The 20,788-nt window shown below is 36.8% G+C and overlaps 1 protein-coding gene across 2 annotated transcripts in view; it reads left to right on the top strand.

The window, feature by feature from the left end:
- Window positions 1-20,788, top strand: part of LOC107191165 (flocculation protein FLO11-like) — a 123,013-nt gene that overhangs the window by 19,294 nt on the left and 82,931 nt on the right. For both annotated transcript variants that reach the window (XM_015580146.1, XM_015580138.1), the window contains one exon: window positions 1,430-1,594. In XM_015580146.1, coding sequence (XP_015435632.1) covers window positions 1,430-1,594 — 165 coding nt within the window. The remainder of the gene's footprint in view (window positions 1-1,429; window positions 1,595-20,788) is intronic.

The following is a 20,788-nucleotide window of genomic DNA, read 5'->3' as shown; positions in this document are numbered from 1 at the left end:
CGACGAACGTTAAATTTTATTGATACATCGCCTGACTCTAAATTTATCATTTTCTCCGACTGTCCACTATATTAAGATGTCAAGATTTTAAGCAAGCCACCGAAATATATATAGTTATTCAAGAATTACATGACAAATTTTTAAAATCAGGTAAGACAATAACTATTGCCTAAATTCCCTCTCACAAGGGTATTTATAGAAATGACATGGCTAACCTTGAAGTGGAAATTGCCTCCACTCTTTCTCAAATGGTCAATCAATATCAGGGTGTAACAAAAATGTTGGAGGACCCGGAAATGGGAGAATCGTGGGATGATTTGAAATAAGTTTTTCCTTAGCAAAAATGTTATCCTAGGCTTTGTTAACGAGATATTAACTGCCGGCTGAGCATCCGCGGTAGCGTCGACTACGCGCTGCTATTGGTAACGTTACCACAGATGCTCGGACGGCACACTCGCGCTCTGATTGGCCAGGGTTTTTCGTTTAGTATCTCGTTAACAAAGCATCGGATAACATTTTTGCTAAGGAAAAACTTGTTTCAAATCACCTCACGAGTCTCCCATTTCCGGGCCCTCGAACATTTTTGTTACACCCTGTATAATTGCATTCGTTTCCGCTGTGTCTATCCATTTGTTTCCCGAAATTATTACTGAACAGTTATGTGAAACGGAATAGTTTCGGGGCACGTGACGTGTTTCAAGTATAATTAGAGTTGAAAAATTTGTATTTCGTCAGTTTCCGTGTCTGGTTCAGGTTTCTCTAATTAGACGATAGATTGAAATGAATTTGTCGATCGTGTCGTCGGGCGAGGTGCATATAAAAAGAAAGGAAAGAGAAAGAAAATTTCATTTCCCGTGACGTGCAATTTTATGGAATCCGTGATAACTGTTACAGTTACCCATTGCGCATAAGCGCTGTTTTTTACATCTGAAAAACACGCGATCCCAACGCCGTGGGGTGTATCCAGTATTCAAGTAGTCCGTAATTAACTTTAATTATCTATTTAATGAATGGCGTGGCTGATTTAAATAATAGCACTACCGTAACATAGACGCTTCCGGTTATTATATATTTATGCATTTTTATCCATCGGTTTGCTACAACTATGAATGAAACCGCGTATAGTCAATAATTGAAGAAACATGAAAATTCGCGAAGAAAGAGAAGAAGATACTCTAATGTATACCTATAATTGGTTCCATGTAAAATGAAATTCCAAAGTGAGACGAATAAACGTGTTACGCTTAAAAAATTTATTCGAAGAGATCGAATTCTTGAAAGAAAAACAGAATGGCTGTTATACGACGTGGAAAAGTTATTGTATAAATTAAATAAATTAAATGATAGGAAATTTACTATAAAAGTGAAATAAATAAAACAAAAATTCAATCTTCAGGTTGTCTAACTTAACGTATTCATTACCTTTCAGGTGATGCTCGGTATAAACCATTTGTAACGGCCAATCCAGAAGTCAAGTGCATCCCTTTGGATGGCGCAGAGGATTTCCTAGTTCTCGCCACGGATGGATTGACAGATTTCGTGGATCCTGCGGACATAGTAACCATCCTCTACCATGAAATACAACGAAATCCGAGTGAGTACATAATTATTTGAATAATTTTACGCCGTGCGACGTATTGGGTTCCTACAGGCGAAACTGCTTTTCTGAACGAGAAAGTAAGACCAATGTCCCTATTTCTAATCACGTTCCGATTGCTGCTGTCTTGTCTGCCTTTTTTTTTACTCGATCGCTATTTCTATTATTTTTAACCGTAACATCTGCTTTTCAACAAATGTGACGAGTTGTTTAGAAAATGGATTGTGCTTGTTCCTCCAGATTGACGACGCTGTTATCGTCGTTCACTTAAGCTTCTGAGCGCCACTCACCTCACGTGAAACCCATTCAAATATCTTTACTCTGGCAATCTCTTCAAATGCTAGTTGAGTGACTAACTCTTATTGCTAAGGTTATTTTTCTGTACACTTTGGTATCGATTGCATTCAAGTGTTTCGTGAAATACAAGATTTAACAAAAAGGTTTTCTTTGTATTTCTTAAAAGTTTATCAGTGATTGAAAGTAATTGTACGTTGTAAGAATTTATTGCTTGCTGTGAACAAGAAATACAAGATAATCAAAAATCTTTTTTTTTATATTGACAGTATTTGTTTTGTGCCTAGAATTAGAATTGGATATCTTAAAAATGTTTTCGTGAAAAATTAAATTTCGTTAGTGATATTTAGGTCATTTTGTATAAAATACCACAGTTAGAATTATTAACTTTAGAAAAGTACTCTGTTGTTTAGAAATTCTTCATGTGTGAAGACTGCTTTATATGGAGATTAATATTGTAGAACAATTTAAAGAATAAAAATTGTTATAAATTTCGGATATGTAGAATTTTTTCACTTGGTTTCACGGTAGAATAAAGATTAGCGTTTCTATAATTATAGTAAGTTGTAGTGATTAGTATTTTGATCTTATACCAACCTAACATTTTTTAGACGTAGATTTCATTTGTTATTGTAAACTGCTTTCAATATCTTCGCTTTGTATTTCAGTTCTATATTGAAATTCATCCTTATAACTGAAATGAATACTTCTAGCATGAAAGTAATCAATTTTTTTTTTTCACATGGTTGAAGTATGTAAATTCTTCAAACACTATTAGATTGACACTAATGAATAGGTATGTATAATATTCATTACAAACTGCTTTAGGTTTCGCTGACGAAGCACTAATTTTCCTTGTAAATATTCTAAATGAAATGTTTTCACTTGTTTTTTTTCTTCTTTAATTTCATGTGTTCTGTTCTATCTGTTCAAAAATGAAGATATCAGTAATTGGTACACGTACATGAATAGTATCAAACTTTCAACGAATTAATAGCCTAATAATGTTGTACGCTTTATTTTCTCTTAAAATTAGCTGATAGTTTTCTATTCAATATACGGTGACTCACACATTTGTTCACATACTATCGAAATAATAATTAAGTATAAATACGACAGAAATGCGATTCTAGTGTACCCACTTATCCTCATTACTAGACTGCGAATGTTCATGCAAATTCTCACTTTTCTGAATCGTTTTATAGAAATCAGAACCAAAGAGAAACTAAGTTCATTTAGTAACAGATTTGTTAAATCATCAGGTTAGTCCATAAATTCGTATTTATGGGGAATTTTGAAGCAATGCAAGTAAAACACATTTTACTATTTTAATCAATGATGTATTTATCATCATTATCCACAGCTTTTTGCCATTTTATGGGTCATTTTTTTATTCTATTTGTATACAGGGTGTCCTAAAATAGCTTCGACTCCCGGAGAACGCGCTGCCGAAAAGTATTCAAATTTCGAGCAGGTATCAAATAGGTATCGATATTTTCGTGTAGGTATCAAACAAGTATCGATACTTTCGGGTAGGTATCAAATAGGTATCGATTCTTTTTTATGTCTACGTCTTTGATATGTATCGATACCGTATTGAAACTTGGAGAAAGGGTATCGATAGTATCGATACCGTATTAAAACTTGGAGAAAGGGTATCGATAGTATCGATACGGTATCAGTCACATCACTGTCTATGATCTATGTGTAGTTAACGGACAGTCACAGTAAAAGGCCTACGCACGGAACGTGTCGAACGAAAGCCGCAACTGTTCCCTTCCCAATCCAATTTACTGTTCTCGCTGGGAGAGAGAAAATGAAGAGAAAACGATGCACCTTCTGAGTCGTCGTTCACGTAGCGTGCTTGGTTATGTTCCATTAATTTGGTCGATTTATTGCCGGAACGCGAAGATTTCCATGCCACGTATAGAACAGTCGAAGCGGATAATTACAGTATCGCGAGGGAATTAGATTCATACGAAATTATTAGGAACCTTTAATCATCGGACTGAATCTGCGATCGAACAGATAAAATTCCTAGCTGCGTTCTATATCTATCCGGTGGCCGAAATAGTTGAGTACAGAGAAGTTTTTGGACTGTCTGTTTCGGTCTATCACAATTGTTACTACCACATTGCCGGATTTGTTTTTTTTTTGCATTTACTGATTAATTTTGGAGGCCCTAAACATAATACACCATTGAACAATTTTTATTATATCGTCAATTTAATTTCGATCTTAATAAAAAGGCATATCAATGGAACCCGATTTTACTTTAGTTCGCGTGTTAATAAATTAATTTATGAACCAAATTAACCATACGAACTTTTGCATTCACTTAATGTACAGGGGGAGTCAATAACAGTTACTATCTATCGTAAAATATCTTATTATCTGTTAGTTGTATCAAGAAACGTTTTAATGAATTATATAACATTTTAAGCGATGCATCGGATGAATACAATTTGATTTCATTATATCTTATTTTTTTTTTAAATACAAGGTAGCCTTCAGTTTTTTCAAGGTAATTTTTTTTAAATACTATTATGTTATAGGTCATTGAATTCGTCTTTCTATCGACAACAACGTGGCATTAAAAAAAGATGCATCGAGCTAAAAAAACTTAAGGTCACCTTGATATCAAAAAAGATACAATGAAATCAAATTGTATCCATCCGATGCGTCCCTTGAAATGCTACATAATTCATTAAAACTCGTCAATAGGTAACGAGCTATAGATAGTAGTTCTTATTGACTCAGCTTCTATTCATGCGTCATTGTATGTTTCCATATGACAATGTTCAACGTACCGAATGAACAGAAGATAGTAGAAAAAAGCAATGTATACGAGAAGATATGAAAGAGTAATCGAGAGCGTGACCGTTAGAAGCTGAATTATTCGTGGGTTGTACTCTCTCGTGCGATGAAGTATCATCCTGACCCGTTTCATACCAGCGGTCTCTGACGTCAAAGGATCAAGATGCCTGAATTTTCTCGCGGTATCCGACACGGTGCAGCAAACGATGACGGATAGTTTGAGAAAGTAAGGGGAATCTTGTTCGTACGCCCCCGTCCCGCAAGGAATTTCGCAGTGGAAAACGCGTGAATGTTCGTAAATGACTTGGTACTTCTTCGAAGCAACCGGCAACAAACTGTGTCCAACCGTTCCTTCATACCGCTGTCATGCTCTGCTTCTTGCCGTCTCAGGGACGAAGATCGGATACCGATTACCCCCGGCGCTCGTTTTGTGAACGTTCTTTCCTTCCGAAGAAAATGCTCCTCCGTTTCTGCTCGTAGAAATTCCTCGATGAAGGTTCGTTCACCTTCCGGTCGAGCCATCCGATACGGTTCCACCGGCCGATCTTATATCCGTACACCCGAATTTAACGTTATTCAATGTGTCGAACGTGTCGAACCATAATAGTGGTCCAGATTCAATAATTTACCAGTTTAAATGGTCAAACACAATTTTCTTTTATTAAAAAAAAAAACTCCCATCAACTTGTTATTAACCTTAGAACTCCCAAGGGGGGGTTCCTCGAATCTATAAGCTAGAAAACGTTCAGTTAGAACTATTTTACTAGTGTGAAAACTTCTCGAAAACTGATTTATTGTTGTGAGCACATTTAAGTTCAATATTCAGGAGTGCCTGTTGGTGTTCGGATTTGACATTGGGGGACCCACCGTAGCTCCGAAGCTCTGTAATCGGATCAGAGTGTCATACGAGCGTCGTATACCTACCATTATAATTACGTGACCGATTTTTAAAAAGATATACCGTAATATTTCCGTGATTAAGTAGTATGTTTGAATTTACAAATTCAACGTTAAACAGCAGAAATTTCATAGAAGGGAAAAAATGAATTGAGGCAAGCCAGCAGAATATCGACTGAAAACGAGGATCAATATGAATTAACTTTTTGTCTGCAAATATCTAATTCAATTGAAGGGCACCCCCATGAAGCGGTAATAATTTTTGGAAAAAAATTGATAGAATTAAATTTGCAAAATGCAGCTGTAAGGCTGGTCTCATTGGAAAGTGCAATAATCTTCTTTCAAACATCTTCTTCCTTTCATGTTTCAATTTTAGATATCAAATGATAAAACTGATAATTAATTTATTATATAAAAAATGAACATACCTTTTAAATACAAAGCTATTTTGTTTTTTGTGAAATAGCTCCAACACCTGGAAATGAGGGGTGATTTGAAACAACTTTTTCTTGAGCTAAAATGTTATCCCAGGCTTTGTTAACGACATATCAACGAAAAACCCTGACCAATCAGAGCGCAAGTCTGCCGGCCGAGCATCTGCGGTAACGTTACAAATCGCAACGCGTAGCCGACGCTACTGCGGATGCTCGGCTGGCAGACTTGCGCTCTGATTGGTCGGGGTTTTTCATTGACATCTCGTTAACAAAGCTTGGGATAACATTTTTACTAAGGAAAAAGTTGTTTCAAATCACCTTACGAGTCACCCGTTTCAGGGACCTGCAACATTTTTTTTACACCCTGAATACATGTATATACACATATTGTCAATGGTTACATAAAAAAAACAATCATTATATGCACTAGAAGTCGACATCAATGAGTAAACATTGTTGGTGAAATGATTGTCGATGAAGTGGTTGTCGGTGAGTTAATATTGTCGGCGACATTCGGTGTCGATGAAATCGTGTCAGTGAAATGATTGTCGGTGAGGTAAGGGTAACCCTTGAGCCAGTTGTTGTCAGCAAATTGCTCGCATTCCCATTGTCGGGAGTCTATATGCGGGAGGAGGGAGGTCAAGCTCCGACACAATGATGATTCCTAAGCCTAATTGCAGGCGCGTGTTATGAGCACGTGGCGCACGAACACATCGTCGCATCCGTGGTTACCTTCGTTAGATATTTAAGAGCGTTGCAACCACTGATCTGTATACAGGGTGTCTCAAAAATGTCTCCCTTCCGGGAAATGAGGGGTTGCTGGAATGATTTGAAACCACTTTTTCCTTAGCGAAAATGTTATCCGCGGCTTTGTTAACGAGATATTAACGAAAAACCAGGATCAATCAGAGCGCGGGTTTGCCAGCCGACTTCCCGCGGTAGCGGTGGCTACGCGCTACGCTTGTACTATGAAGCTTCGAACAAACAAGTCGGCATGCATCCCAGAAAACCACGTATAATAGCAAATAAGAAAAACATAACAAATCGAACTTTTTATCATCTTTCGTTTGTCATTTAAACTGATGAATGAGTGAAACATAAATGTAAGAAAATCATGTGTAATGTAAAAAGACGAATACATACTTATTTTTTTAAACAGAATCTTTAAGAAGCTCTAAGAAAAATGTAGGTACGGAAACTTGCAAAATTATTGCCGAGAAAAGTCATATATAGCCTTGCGTTAAATTAAAAAAATAATAATCAACAATAAATTGAATAGAACTCACCCTTTCGGAATTTCACCTGCAGCTTGCAGACCTGTGTCAATAGGTCACTGTACCGATCCTGGTCATCGACGACCGAAACGGTTTATGGCAGGGTATCGCCCAGTCCGCAAGTGATCGCAGGTATACCACACCAGCCGAAGTTAAGGGTTGTAACGTCAAATGCGTCCGGGTTATTCCACCGAATACGTATTCACTTCACTACACGACCACTAACACTGATCAGCCAACACGATTACTTAATGTATTTTTAATCGAACGTGTTGTTCTTACGTTAGGAAAATTGGTGGCCCCGAAACGGGTCGATTGTTTTCAATTTATTACATGTTTTACGTAGCCAAACACTTGTACAGCAGCAGCCGCATATCCGTTATTCTGTGTGTACCACCAGAACATTGCGTAATACTCCCGTGAACTGAACATCTCTGTCGCCCGATCGCTAACCGACTGACAGAATTTTTCCGAAAGGGCCTCCTCTATCCCCAAGTAGTTTCTCATCGTTACATTGTGAGTTCACTCCCACCGCGGCAGCAAGATTTAGGTAAAAAGAAACCAGCGTCCTAGGAAAACACGTGCTTTGCAAAAGTGCAACGAACGACCCATCGTGCAGTTTCACTGAAGCGGAGGCTCCGTTCATTTATTACCAGGATTCCCATTACTTCGAGATAGAAAGCAGAAACTACGTTTTCATCGAGTAGCAGAAAAAAAAATTTCACGGACACATGTTGAATTGACGCTGCTTGGCCCTGTCCGAGCACCATAGCAAAGACTGGAGCGGACGTTTCGCTACAGGACGCAGGGAACTTTTATACCTGCATACTGAATTTCAACCATTTGAGGAATCAACCAGCATCGCATACTGTAACGCTTATTATAGTATAATATATACTATCAGTACTTGTTTCATCTGAATTTCTGACTGATTTATCGTTCACACCTTATGTTCTTTATATGCAACAAATAAGTACATACATACTTTGTATTACTCTACAAATTATACGAGGAAGCATACATGTGAATGGAAAGCATTAGTTTCCGTTAATCTATGTAGGCGGCGAAGGTGGTTTATTCTCAAAGATGGCGTACCTTCAAAATGCAGCAAGCCATGCTATGCTTAGAAGCCCCGGTCCCTTATCCATACATACAGATCAGTGGTTGTAACTACTGATGGGGTCGAGCATGTCGCGGGCAACGGAAACTCGATGAAATACGGTAGAACTTCATTTAATGGAACGAAATTTTATTTAGGGTAGAATTTTGCAACTTTATTTAAATAATCCAGCCGCTTTGCAATGTACCCTCACGAGCAAACTCGGTTTCCGCTAGTAGAAAAAGTAGCGTAAGTAAAGGGCTTCCTATCACTTGGTAAATTGGTTTCAAATACTAAAATAAATGTTAAATCGAATGTTAATTTCACATATATTTCGATAATTCTCGATACCAAATAGTAGGAGGTCCTTCCCTACGTCACTTTTTCCCCTAGTGGAAGCCGAGTTTGATCCTAAATATACGTGCCACCCATATTTGGGTGACTTGTCAGTCAAAGTGTTAGTGTGGTTTAAAACAATAAAAGATCGGTCGGAATTTAATGCATTTATTGGCCCGGTAATTTCGAGCCTCGGATATTTCATATATTTCATATATCCACTAACCCAATGCAATTTCGTGTATGCGTATTGAACCTGATCCCATCGTTAGGCTGCAGCTCCGACACTGCACTCTGTGCCGTGTGTAATTACCCACGCTCGAGCTGACGCGATTCCGGAGGAGAATTTTGATCAGCCATGGAACACTTACTTCTGGTTATTTCACATTTTCTAAGATCCATTAGGCGGATAAAATCGTGGCGTGTTGTACGGCAGCGGCACGATAATCAATTGCCTAATGAAAGCCGGCGTATTGGCGCGTGCGTGAAAGTTTCGTGTCGTTAAAACGGCCTCGATCGATCATCCCTTTTGTGCGTGAAAAATTCGTACCGAGAGCCGTTGGAACTAAAAGTGTTGTCAACGCGTCTCTTTCTTGGAATTCATTTTGTTTGTTTTTCTTGCGTTTCGTTTGACGGTGTAAAAGTGAATTGAAATGAGAATATTTGCTAGTTTCATTCGTACGGAAATGATCGATCGGAAGGATAATGAATGGTCATGTTCAGATTGATGAATAAAAGTTAAGATTGTTTTACTTGAACGATCAGTCGACAGTTAAGCTAGATTGTAAATATGCTGTTTGGGTATTTCGTGCACGGGAGAAAGTATTATAATTGTTTCGGGCGAATTTTCACTGGATTTTCAATCTGTTACGAGTAAACTGAATTTAGTTTGAAAGTCATTCTTTCTGAAAGGGAAGTAGGTACCTCCTCTGTAAAAATAGTCCATTTCACGGTTTTGAATCCTCTCTAGTTTTTCTGGTGTACAGTAAAGTCTCGATAAGTGCGACATACTCGATAAAACAATTATTTAATCTCATTAACTGTTTAAAGCTCAGCTATTAGGTACGCGCTGCGATTGGTAGCCAACGTTACCGCGGGAACTCGGCTGGCAGACTCGCGCTCTGATTGGTCGGGGTTTTTCGTTAATATCTCGTTAACAAAGCCTCGGATAACATTTTCGCTAAGGAGAAACTGGTTTCAAATCACTCGACGAGTTTTCCATTTCCGGGCCCTCAATATTTTTATTACACACTGTATATCCATTGTGATATGATCATTATTATTCCTCCGCGAAAAAGCGACGCTCGTCGTCGAATCGATGCCAGTGGGGGAAGAGGGCCCGCATTGCAGCTTCCGCGAACGAAGCAGACGGTGTACTTATGATTGAGGAACGAAATAAAATTGAAAGCCACCACAGCTTGGCTCGACTGGGTGGGAAAAAGATGGAAATGTCTGAACCAGTATGGCGGTCGAGTGCATTCTAGCAGGAGAAGCACGCTGGCACGTAAAGCCCCCTCCCCTCTCCCTCTTCTCTCTCTTTTTCACACATATACAGTTTCGTAGGATGGAGACTGGGGATATACATACGCAGGGAAAACTTTTCAAACTGTCGCGATTTTCTTTTTAGGAAGGTGAAATTAACCCCGATTAATAGATTTACTTTCATATACAGGCTGTCTCACAATATTTTCGACTCCCGGAAATAAGGAGTTCCTGGGATGATTTGAAACAACTTTTTCCTTAGCAAAAATGTTATCCGAGGCTTTGTTAACGAGATATTAACGAAAAACTCCGACAAATCGGAGCGCGAGTCTGCCTGCCGAGCTTCCGCTGTAGCGTTGCCTTAGCGCTGCAATTGGTAGCCAACAATTGAAGGAACATTCAGCAATTGTGCAATTATTTGTTAAAGATTAAATATAACTAAGATTTCACAACACATTAAACACAATAGCATTAATTAATTTGTATACATTGTCAAGTTTCTCGCTAAATGCGTTACATCTTGTTCCATTGAATTTCTTTAATATTTGCATTTTTTTAAACGGAATTAAATTTATTCTTAAAATTTAAGTTCACTTCATTCATATACAGTGGGTGATCGAATTAGTAAAATTACTTGATTATAACTGTTTGTTTTATCTTACACAAGCTAAGTTCATTCTTTTTTCTGTATTCTCGGTGAACAGTTGTTAATTACAAATTATAAACCTGGTTTTTTATGTTAATTAAAGATTGCTGAACACAATATTAGTGTTACGTTTTCCCCTACACGTCACGAAGTCTAGCTTTTTGGATATAAAAGTAGCGCCCTTCCGTTTGATTTACTTCCTGAATTATCACCTTAGTACAATTTCTCTGACTCTATTTCTATCGTACTTCCTTGAGTCGATAGAACAAGAAAAAGTCACATGTTGGAAAGCATGTTTTTTGCCATTTCAACACGATTCCATTTTTGCATGAAATCCAATGTTTTTGCACGAATCTTGCAACAACACGTTTCGGGCCCATATTAAACATCGCCCAGACACAAAAATTTCATGTAAACAGACCGCTGTAATTATGACAAATAATAAGTTGTCAAGCTGAATATTGGAGGGAATGTAAACACCAGTTGTGCCAACAAAAAGAGAAGAAAAGTTTTAAAATATCATATACGCGCGACATTTAAATGAAAAATTCTCGAAACTTTTTCAACGTGGTAGTCGAAATTAAGCGACCGTTGAAGTTTCCTATCCTTTTTTTGTCTCTGACTGTAATACGCCCCGGGGCCTTCAGCCTGCGCCATGGCTCAGTGCCTACCTACCTCTTCCTTCGTCCTCCAGCAAAAGAGTCGATGCCTACGGGTTCTCCGACCATTCGCTCGTTCGTCACTCGTTTGTGAAGTTGTCCGTCAGAGGCCACACGCCGGCAATTACCACCTATCCGTCGGTCAAATTCGCTTCCGGTAAACTCTCGCACTCGACTAAAACTGGGCATAAATACCGTCGTCGTTCCAGCGATATTTCGCCGTTCGAAGTCGGAATACGATATCGATTCGCGTCACTGTAGAAATCAAACAGTGGATTCGTCGAGTTTTTTTTTTTTCTAATCAGGAAACGAGGGAGAGTTCTTTCTCGCAGGTAGCTTCTAGGGATTCCGTGAACAGTTCGTCACCGTCCGTGTAGACGACACGTCTTGGTCGATTCGGTAGCTAGGAGCTATTCGGTCGGAACAGGTCGGAATATAGTCGAACTTAGTGATTCATAGTGGTCTGTAGTGATCCCTAACCGACAGAAAGGAAGGAAGAGGATAACATCTGTGTACTGCCTATTGTTCCGGTAAGTCTTGACTGTGTGGATTAGAGATGGCGTGAACTGTTACTTGTAAGTCACGAGTGATTCGATCATATTCGTTTTGAATCGCGGTAATTTTTCACAGTGATACGTGATTTTTCATGATCGTATCTGATTGGTGGAGAATATAAGAATAGTTCTTTGTACGCGTCACATAACCTGTATATTTGATATTAATTACATAGAAAGAAAAATGCTGGTTACATCGTATAAAGTAAAGGAATAATTAGGAACAATAAAGAATAATGAATAAATTAATGACTATAAATTCTAACCAATCAGTTATTTTATTTTTTTCTACTGATTTTTCAAAACGCAAATATTAATGTAATTAAGTTTCAAATCATATTGAATATGTGTTTCTTTAAAGATCAAGAATTAAGATCACAGTGAGAAAATTCACTGAAGATAACATCATGATCTCGGACGTAAATAATTTGATTTTGTCCGAAGCCGAGTCTCTGCTTAGCTTCTGTTTACTCCGTCTTGATTGGTTCCACATAAGGACTACCTCAGTAGTGGGAATAACGTCGTTGCTAGTGTCGCACTTATCGAAGGATCACTGTAGAAAGAAACGTGCTTTTTCTGGACTGTCATAGGATTTGTTGAGCGTATCCGGCAGCAAGATTCCGTCGAAAGACTTCCTTCTGACGTCATTTCCGGCTGCGAATGAACGCGACGCGGGTTTTGTTCGGGATGTCGGGCTTTCCTCCGATTTAATCACTGTGATTACTTAAGCGTGCGCAATCCTCCGAGTGCAGTGTTCGGAGACAGCATTTAGCGGTCCACTTCTGTGTTATTTCTTTTGGGAATCTTTTAAGCGACGAGTACTCGAAAAACAAACGGGGTCTACATTGATGATCGTTGTCGCAAAAATGTTCTCGGGTACCGTATGATGAATAGAATTTGTTAACTTTAGTGTACAGTTACAGTTTATAAAGTTTAATATTATAGAAGCAGAAAAGTAGCGAAATGATCAAACATATTATAATATCCCTTAATGAATAACTATTTATTACAACACTTAACAAGATTTTATGTTGTTACATTTGGTTGAAATTAACGAAAATATGTTGGACATAAAACTTTCAACAAAGTATAGCAAGTAGTGTATCTCCATATTAAATTGCAGATCTAAGCTTTCACCGACTTTTAAGTAATGTACGACAACCAAATTGCACATCAGTTTGTGATATCTAAAGCAATACTGACATTAAATCTTTATTTGTTTTAGACAGTACGAACAAATGTTAAAGAAAAACATTATTTTGTTCGAAGGGCCAAATAATTATGACAGGCAGAGCATTTTTCTCAAGGTCATAGTTTTTTGAGATTTCACGGTCATCGATGTTTTCTTTTTCAATGGGAGCACATATTTTTATAATACTGAGGTCAAGATCTATACAGTAACCTATAATACCATGACCACCTTGACGTGATCCTGAGTACGAAAAATTCAGAAGTGTAATCGCATAACAAGACAGTGCTTATCCGTCAGACTACGTTAGGTGTACCGTAATTATTTCATTATTCGCATCTACTCATAAGCATTTCTGAATTTTTCCTCCGAAGACTTTACCTGTTACGTCATGATGAGAAATATGTGTACCGCCATTAAAAGAAAAATATCAATGACCTTGAAATGTCGAAAAAAAAAAAAAAAAAAAATGTCCGTGAGAAAAATGTTCTGCCTGTAATAATTATTTGACCCTTCGAATCATCGAATACAAGTACGATACGCGATGTGATCAAGTTATTTTGTTCACCCTGTACATTCATGACGAATGGAATGTCCACACTTTTTACTCGTATCATTTAATAGCGTTACAACTTATAAGTATTCCCGACTCCGTTTCCTGCGAAGGACGTTGATTCCGTAATTAAATATCAACGATAGTTCGCGGACAATGTTTCTCCCTGCTTTATATGCCGCGACGACACGAAGGGCATGCAATTATGCGCTCGTGTACGCGTGACGTGAATAAATCGTCTACACGATTGCAGCCTTTCAGCTATCAATGATTCGTGCGTTGCCCAGTCTTACGAGAATAGCGCGAACTCGCGTAAACACGGCTAGGCTATCTGTAACGTCAGAGTTCGAAAAGTCGATGCGAATTTGTTACTTTCTAAATATAATACAATTTTACTGTTAACGTCCATAGAAATTCCGACCATGTCAATTTTCTTCTCTTTATATTATCTCCACCGATAGTTTCATTTTGCCTACTTAACATTAGGAACTATTTATACATTTTTTTTACACTCGTACATTCTCACGTATTCCTTCTATTTGTATACTTTCTCAGACCATTCATTTACACAACCTTTCTGCATATTATTTTTATCATAGACAGGGTGTCCTACCTAAGTTGATCACCTCGAATAATGATTTAACGGTGCACTTTATGAACATTTTTACGGGTGATACTTAAATGGCATCAAGGGGCACGTCTTATATGGTACGTGTTCTTTTTTTGTGGGTGCAGGCATTTCAGAGATTTCAAGGTCACCTTGATTTTTTTTAACGGTATCACACGTAATCAGTTCTGAGTAAAAATGCGTTGACTTTCATACGTCTTAAACGTAATAGTTAACGAGATATTTACAAAATAATCACTGTATTGAAGTTGAGGGGCATCAGTTCGAGAACTATTGGGTTTTGACATTAGGAACGACACAGTAGTTCCGAAGCTCTGTAATCGGGTCAGTGTCATACGAGTGTCGTATACCAGTCGTATTTACACACAAACGATTTTTAAATACGTAAAACAGTTTGTTTGAATTTACAAATTCAACGTCAAATAGCAGAATTTCATAGAAGGAGAAACATTAATTGATGCAGGCCACTTAATTTGTTGTGGAATATCTACTGTGAAAATGAGGATCAATGTAAATAAACAGCTATTTGCCTTCAAACATCTAATTTAACAAAAGGGTATCCTGAAGATGTGTCGATAATTATTGAAAAACATTAATTATTGACAACACTAGCTGTTTCGAAACAGTAAAAAGTATAATCATGTTTTTTTAAACATCTTCCTTTCATGTCTTAATTTGAGATATCAAATAATAAAACTGACAATTAACTTATTATATAAGCAATTAACATACATTGTGAAAACAAATAGTTATGATTATGTGTGCAAACATACGTACATTTACCCGAAAAAAAATAATTATCATTTTTGATATACAAAAAGTAGACATAGACTCTTTCCAACTTTTAATATTTTCTTCTGCATTTTTAAACGACTAACTCTCGTTACGTCCGAAATCATTTTTTTAACAAACCATTTTTTCATTATTTCATTAGAAAATAATGGAAACGAACAGTAGTGTTGGATATAGTTCCGATAACGTTCACCTTTCGATTTTGATGAAAATTGGTAAAATTGTTTCAAATACTCTCAAACAAACATTTGTAAAAGCTTTTTTGGAGCATTTTAAAATTAATATAGGTATATACATACGTATATATGGAATACTATACATTTTTATTGTATATATATAGATATATTTATATATCTGTATTAATTTTCAAATGTGCTAACAAATGTTTTGTTTATTTGGGAGTATTTGAAACAATTTTACCAATTTTCATCAAAACCGGAAGGTGAACATTTTTGGAACCGCAGTCGCAATGTCGATACAAGCTTTGCTGCTACACCCATATACACAATAGTATATCTTGCTTCTGGTTTCTTTTAGTGAAAATCGAATACTCTATGTATCTTCCACATTTTTTAAATTAAATGTTTAACGTATCTAGCGTGTTAAAACAAAGAATTGTACTTCGAATGACCAAAAACAGTACTAACTCCGTATGTCACAAGGGATAGTTGTCCCGATTTGACTGCTTATTTTTTTCGCCACCAGATTGCGTGACGAAAATGAGTAAATCCCAATAGCTTTCAGATTGTAAGTACGTATTAAAAATTATTTTGTAAAAATCTCGTTCACTATCAGGTTTAGGACGTATGAGGGTCAACATATTTTTTCTCAGAATTTGATGGTCTTTCGATCTATGGTACAAAAAATAGATCATTTCGTTCCGAGTCTTGTAGGATTTATTTAAATTTGTACAATAATGTTTTGTTGCAATTCTGCACTGAAAACTGTGTCACCTATATACATATACATATATGTAATGTCGGTTACGTAGCAGTTAAAGTGTTAAGGCAAATGTAATATTGTGTTAATGATTACTATCCTTAACAGATGTGTGATACTGGCATATCGAAAGTGGAAGGTGTCCTTCGAAACTTCATGTGTAAACAATGTAGAAAAAAAATCATTATTAAGCTGGTTCGAAAGAACCGAGTGGTTTGAAAGAATCGAGTAGGTTGAATTGTTTTGAGCCACTGCACAGTGGTTCGAAAACGCGCTTTTACTGGCCAAAAGTCAATATGTCATTGAAACTTTTTAAAAGTTGGTTATCAGGGATTTTTAAGGTCACTGATAACGAATTTTACACGAAAAATTACAAATTCAAGATGGCGGATTCAATATTATGCATTTGCACCCTCTGGATGGAAAACAGTGGCTTTTGCCCCACCCTTCAAAAAATTTGATTTTTGCCCCCCCCGACTGATAACCTGGCTACGTCCATATGTATATACGAGTCGTATTTCATTTGTTCCGTGACCATGTTGACGTAATTCATTGTTTCGCGAGTTTTCCGTGCTAAGCGAGGATACATTATTTTTTTTCGGAGGGGTGGAGGGGGACGATGGCGGCTTAGGAGAGGAAGAGAAACGCGAAGGATGATCATCGTCGTGTGAAATATATTTTCTCACCATGAGAATGTTGGCCGCCCATTGAAAGGAGCCCGGAAATCTCTTTCTCCGCGAAACTCCGGTACAGTCGTCTGTGAAAATATACTTCTCGGTCACGAACCATGTAATTATCGCCGCGTGCTCGTAGAGTAGACGAAGCGTTAGCGGATCTCTTTTTCGTTTTACGGCCGACGATCGGTCGTATTCTTCTGGAAATACGAAGAACAGTATGGCCGCCGAAGACTAACGTGGGATGAATTAAATAACGACGAGTCGTGTATTAAGGGGACTTTCTCATGAAAATGCTAAAGAATTAAGTGATTTTTAGGATTTTGTTCTATATATAAATATATATAGTGCACTCCTGCAAAGAAAATATGCATTCAGAGCAGCCAACATTACTAGACGTAGATTTTTTTGAAATTGAGAAACTGATAAATAAATTCTTAATTGTATCAGTGATTATTGGATCAGCTTTCGATCAAAAATTTGACAGCATATATTTTGTTGATATTAACATTTTTCTGTGTAAAATTATCTCTCTTTAGAACTTCTTGTTTCTTTTCATTTTATTTTTTCTTGCGTTTTTGAAAGCTGATACGATAATCATTGATAGAACATTTAAAGAATTTATTTGGTTTTTTGAGTTCAGAAAATTCTACATCTAGTAATTTTGGTTACCGTGAACGCATCTTTTCTTTGCAGCAGTGCACTGTCTTTTTTTCGTCGCTAATAATCTCTGTTGTCAATCTGACTTTAAGTAGGAATTCATAATAATAATGAAACTTTCGAAATTTTCACTCCAGTGTTTTATTTCATTTTTTGTTCGATGATTTTGGAATCTATCGTCGATCTAAGTTTTCTAGTATATTTAGAAGGAATGGTTATGAATATTAAGATTCTTGGAAAATTAATATTGAAAGTACATTCCATTTTCAGTAATAAACTGTAAATAGACCTTGGACTTTCACAAATATTAATCATTTTAAACCAACTGAATTTAATCAACTGAATATATCATACTCGTCCAGTATGTACATTAATACTATTTTGAGAATGAATTGTTTGAAGTGCTGTTTGGATAATTAAACGTTCGCTTACGTGGTCATCGGATAATTGAAGTGATACTATACCCTGTTCTATATAATTTCATTTGCCTTACTTGTTCTAATTATGGCTCTTCTCCATTATGTTCCCACTTCAGTATATTTCAGTATCTCGGTTATTATGCTATTCTTCTTCCTAAGTTCCTTCTATAATAGTTCCATTACCTTTCTTTCCTTTTCTTCCGGTATCTGTTCCCCTTTATCCATCCTTTGCATTTAAAATGTTGTGTAATTATTGCTTCATCTATCTCACGATCTGTTAAACTTACACTGAAATCACGTGACTGCCGAAATTTTGTTACAGAAAGAAAAATATGGTGATTTATTCGTTGTCATTGTCAATATCTTACTAATAAGGCACTCTCCACTATAAGCACCCATAAACCTCAGTTTGATCAAGTGGTTAGTTCAACAGTTATAATTTATTTATTTATATTTTATTGTAATTTTGTTTTTATAAAATCAATTTAAACATGTTTGAAAGTCCTTCGAGGTACGTTTATAGGGTAGATGTACCAATCACTGCCACCTTAAGATTGTAGCTTAACTTCATTTAATCATTTTACTTGTTGCTTAACATAAAAATCGTTTTAGTTTGGAATATAATATTATGAAACATCTCTTTCGTTAACAAATATAGTTTTGTACATTAAATATGAAGAATTAATTAATAATTAATGAAAATCAGCGAACAATTCCAGTATCTCTATAACAATCACCTAAAAAATTGGAATAATTCTTATATATTTTTAACCGTTCATTTTGTACAATAGACATAAATTGAATAGTAAAATTACGGCTCTTTCTTTAGTATAATTTCGCCATCACTTCGTTTACGTAGTCGCGTTTTTGACGCTCAAATTACACTTTCATCCTTCCACATTAATGTTTAAGTACCGAGTACACGTAAGTACATGTCTTTCTTTGCTTTTATGCAAATCAGAGTCCCAATTTAATAATAATTTTTTCTACCCAATTCTCAGTACATTACGTTTTTATTAAGTAAAATTAATAAAGTCGCAGTATTAGGGACATTTACCCTACATCACTAAAGAGTATAACATATCCAATTTTCAATAATATCCGAAATGTTACTCCAAAAAAAGTGTCCGACTTTACGTGGAATGACCCATGCCCAACAATTATCAACACAATTTAGCTACAAAGTTCCCAATATACCTACATCGACAAACTGTATTTCCAAGGAATTACCCAGCTATTAACCTATAAGAAAATGACACCAATTTTTCACTTTCAATTCGTTGAATTTTTCCCACGTTCTCCTCATTTTCAAACCACCGTGAATCCTTTCAAACGACCAAGCGTCACAACACAGAACGGTTCACGGTGTAACAAAACCACCCGACCCATAATGAGAGATCAAAAAGTAGTAAACGTCAGCCACTTTAACCAGACGTAGGTTTCTTCCGCTTCTTTGTTTCACCCTTTATATTTTTAATACGCAGCAGTTCCTCTTCTTTGCTTTCCCCGCGTTAATCCGGCAACCCTACCCCCTCCCCTCCACCGCTCTCCCCTCATCGGTTCCCCTTCCATAAATATGCAGATGACTCTTAATTAGACCCGCTGGGAATTCACCGCACGCCCATCCACTTGCTGCAGCTGCACTTTAGACGTCGGTGTCACTTCGCCGGGCGCTTGTTTTTCTTGTTCTCATTACGCAGAGATATTAAAGCGTGTTCGCCGCGCGAGCGAGTACCCGCGCTGCGCGACGTGTCCCGATGAAACGCGCCAGCTGTTTCCGCGGAGCGGCTCCTATATTTACAGTAGAACTCCGCGTATCTGAACTCCAGTTATTTCATCCAAAATTTTAACGAGTACCCGATCAACGGAACATCTACCGAACTCTTATTATCTGAACGACGCCCGAGCGTCACTCCAGTTATGTGAACGTCCTTAGAATGCAAGAGACAAAACAGAATCATACGGATATCTCAAATCGGACACTTTTTCGAGCACCATTTCGGATTTTGTTCAAGTTTGGGTGCGTTGTAGTCTTTAGCGATATATAAATGTATCTCAAAGGCTTTTGAAAATTTTTAAAATTGTTGATTTTTCAGCTGTTTGAACTTTAGGATCAACCTTTTTTCAATAAATCATAACTATTGAACTAGCAAACTGATCAAAATGAGCTTTACTGGTACCTACTGTGGAGACGTAAGAGTACCAAATAAAAATTATTTCAGTTAAAAAAAGATATTTTTTAACCATTTATTTAGCAATTGTTTTAAATGAATGCCGTGTTTTTATACCGGTACCCTGTTTTATATTTAAAAATTTGAAAAAAAAAAAAAAAAATGAGAATATAGCTTTATTTGTCCTCTTTATGGATATATCTTCGAAAATATGGACACTTTAAAATTGGCTGTATGAAAATTAATTGAAGTGAACGCTGCGTCGATTCACATCGGCTCGCATACTCTGCACCGGTGTAATATTGGGAGTTAAAAGGTTAACGTCGGTAAATGTGTGTGTGTATACATGCATCTAATCAAAGGTGAGGTGACGACACATTCTAACGAGTAGCTGATATCCAATGTCGACGAAGCAATTATCACATGTTCCCACTACTAAAGCATAACTATATCTCGATAAATCTCTGTATCCCGGAAAAAAGGGTTTTCCCACTGTAATGAAATGTTAAGTTTATTTTACATCGTTACTGTAAATTAATAACATGAAATTATTATGCTAAGTTTACATTGTGTCGAGGAGTCCGTCGTTGCACCGTACTTTTCCATACAAGCTTCTTCCGGTCGCGATTAACGCAATTAGAAAACATTCGCCGTGATATGCAAAGGATTTTAAT

Source organism: Dufourea novaeangliae, unplaced genomic scaffold (genome assembly GCF_001272555.1).
Source record: "Dufourea novaeangliae isolate 0120121106 unplaced genomic scaffold, ASM127255v1 scaffold11, whole genome shotgun sequence".
NCBI classification, from domain to species: Eukaryota; Metazoa; Arthropoda; class Insecta; order Hymenoptera; family Halictidae; genus Dufourea; species Dufourea novaeangliae.
This window is presented reverse-complemented; position numbering and strand designations above follow the sequence as displayed.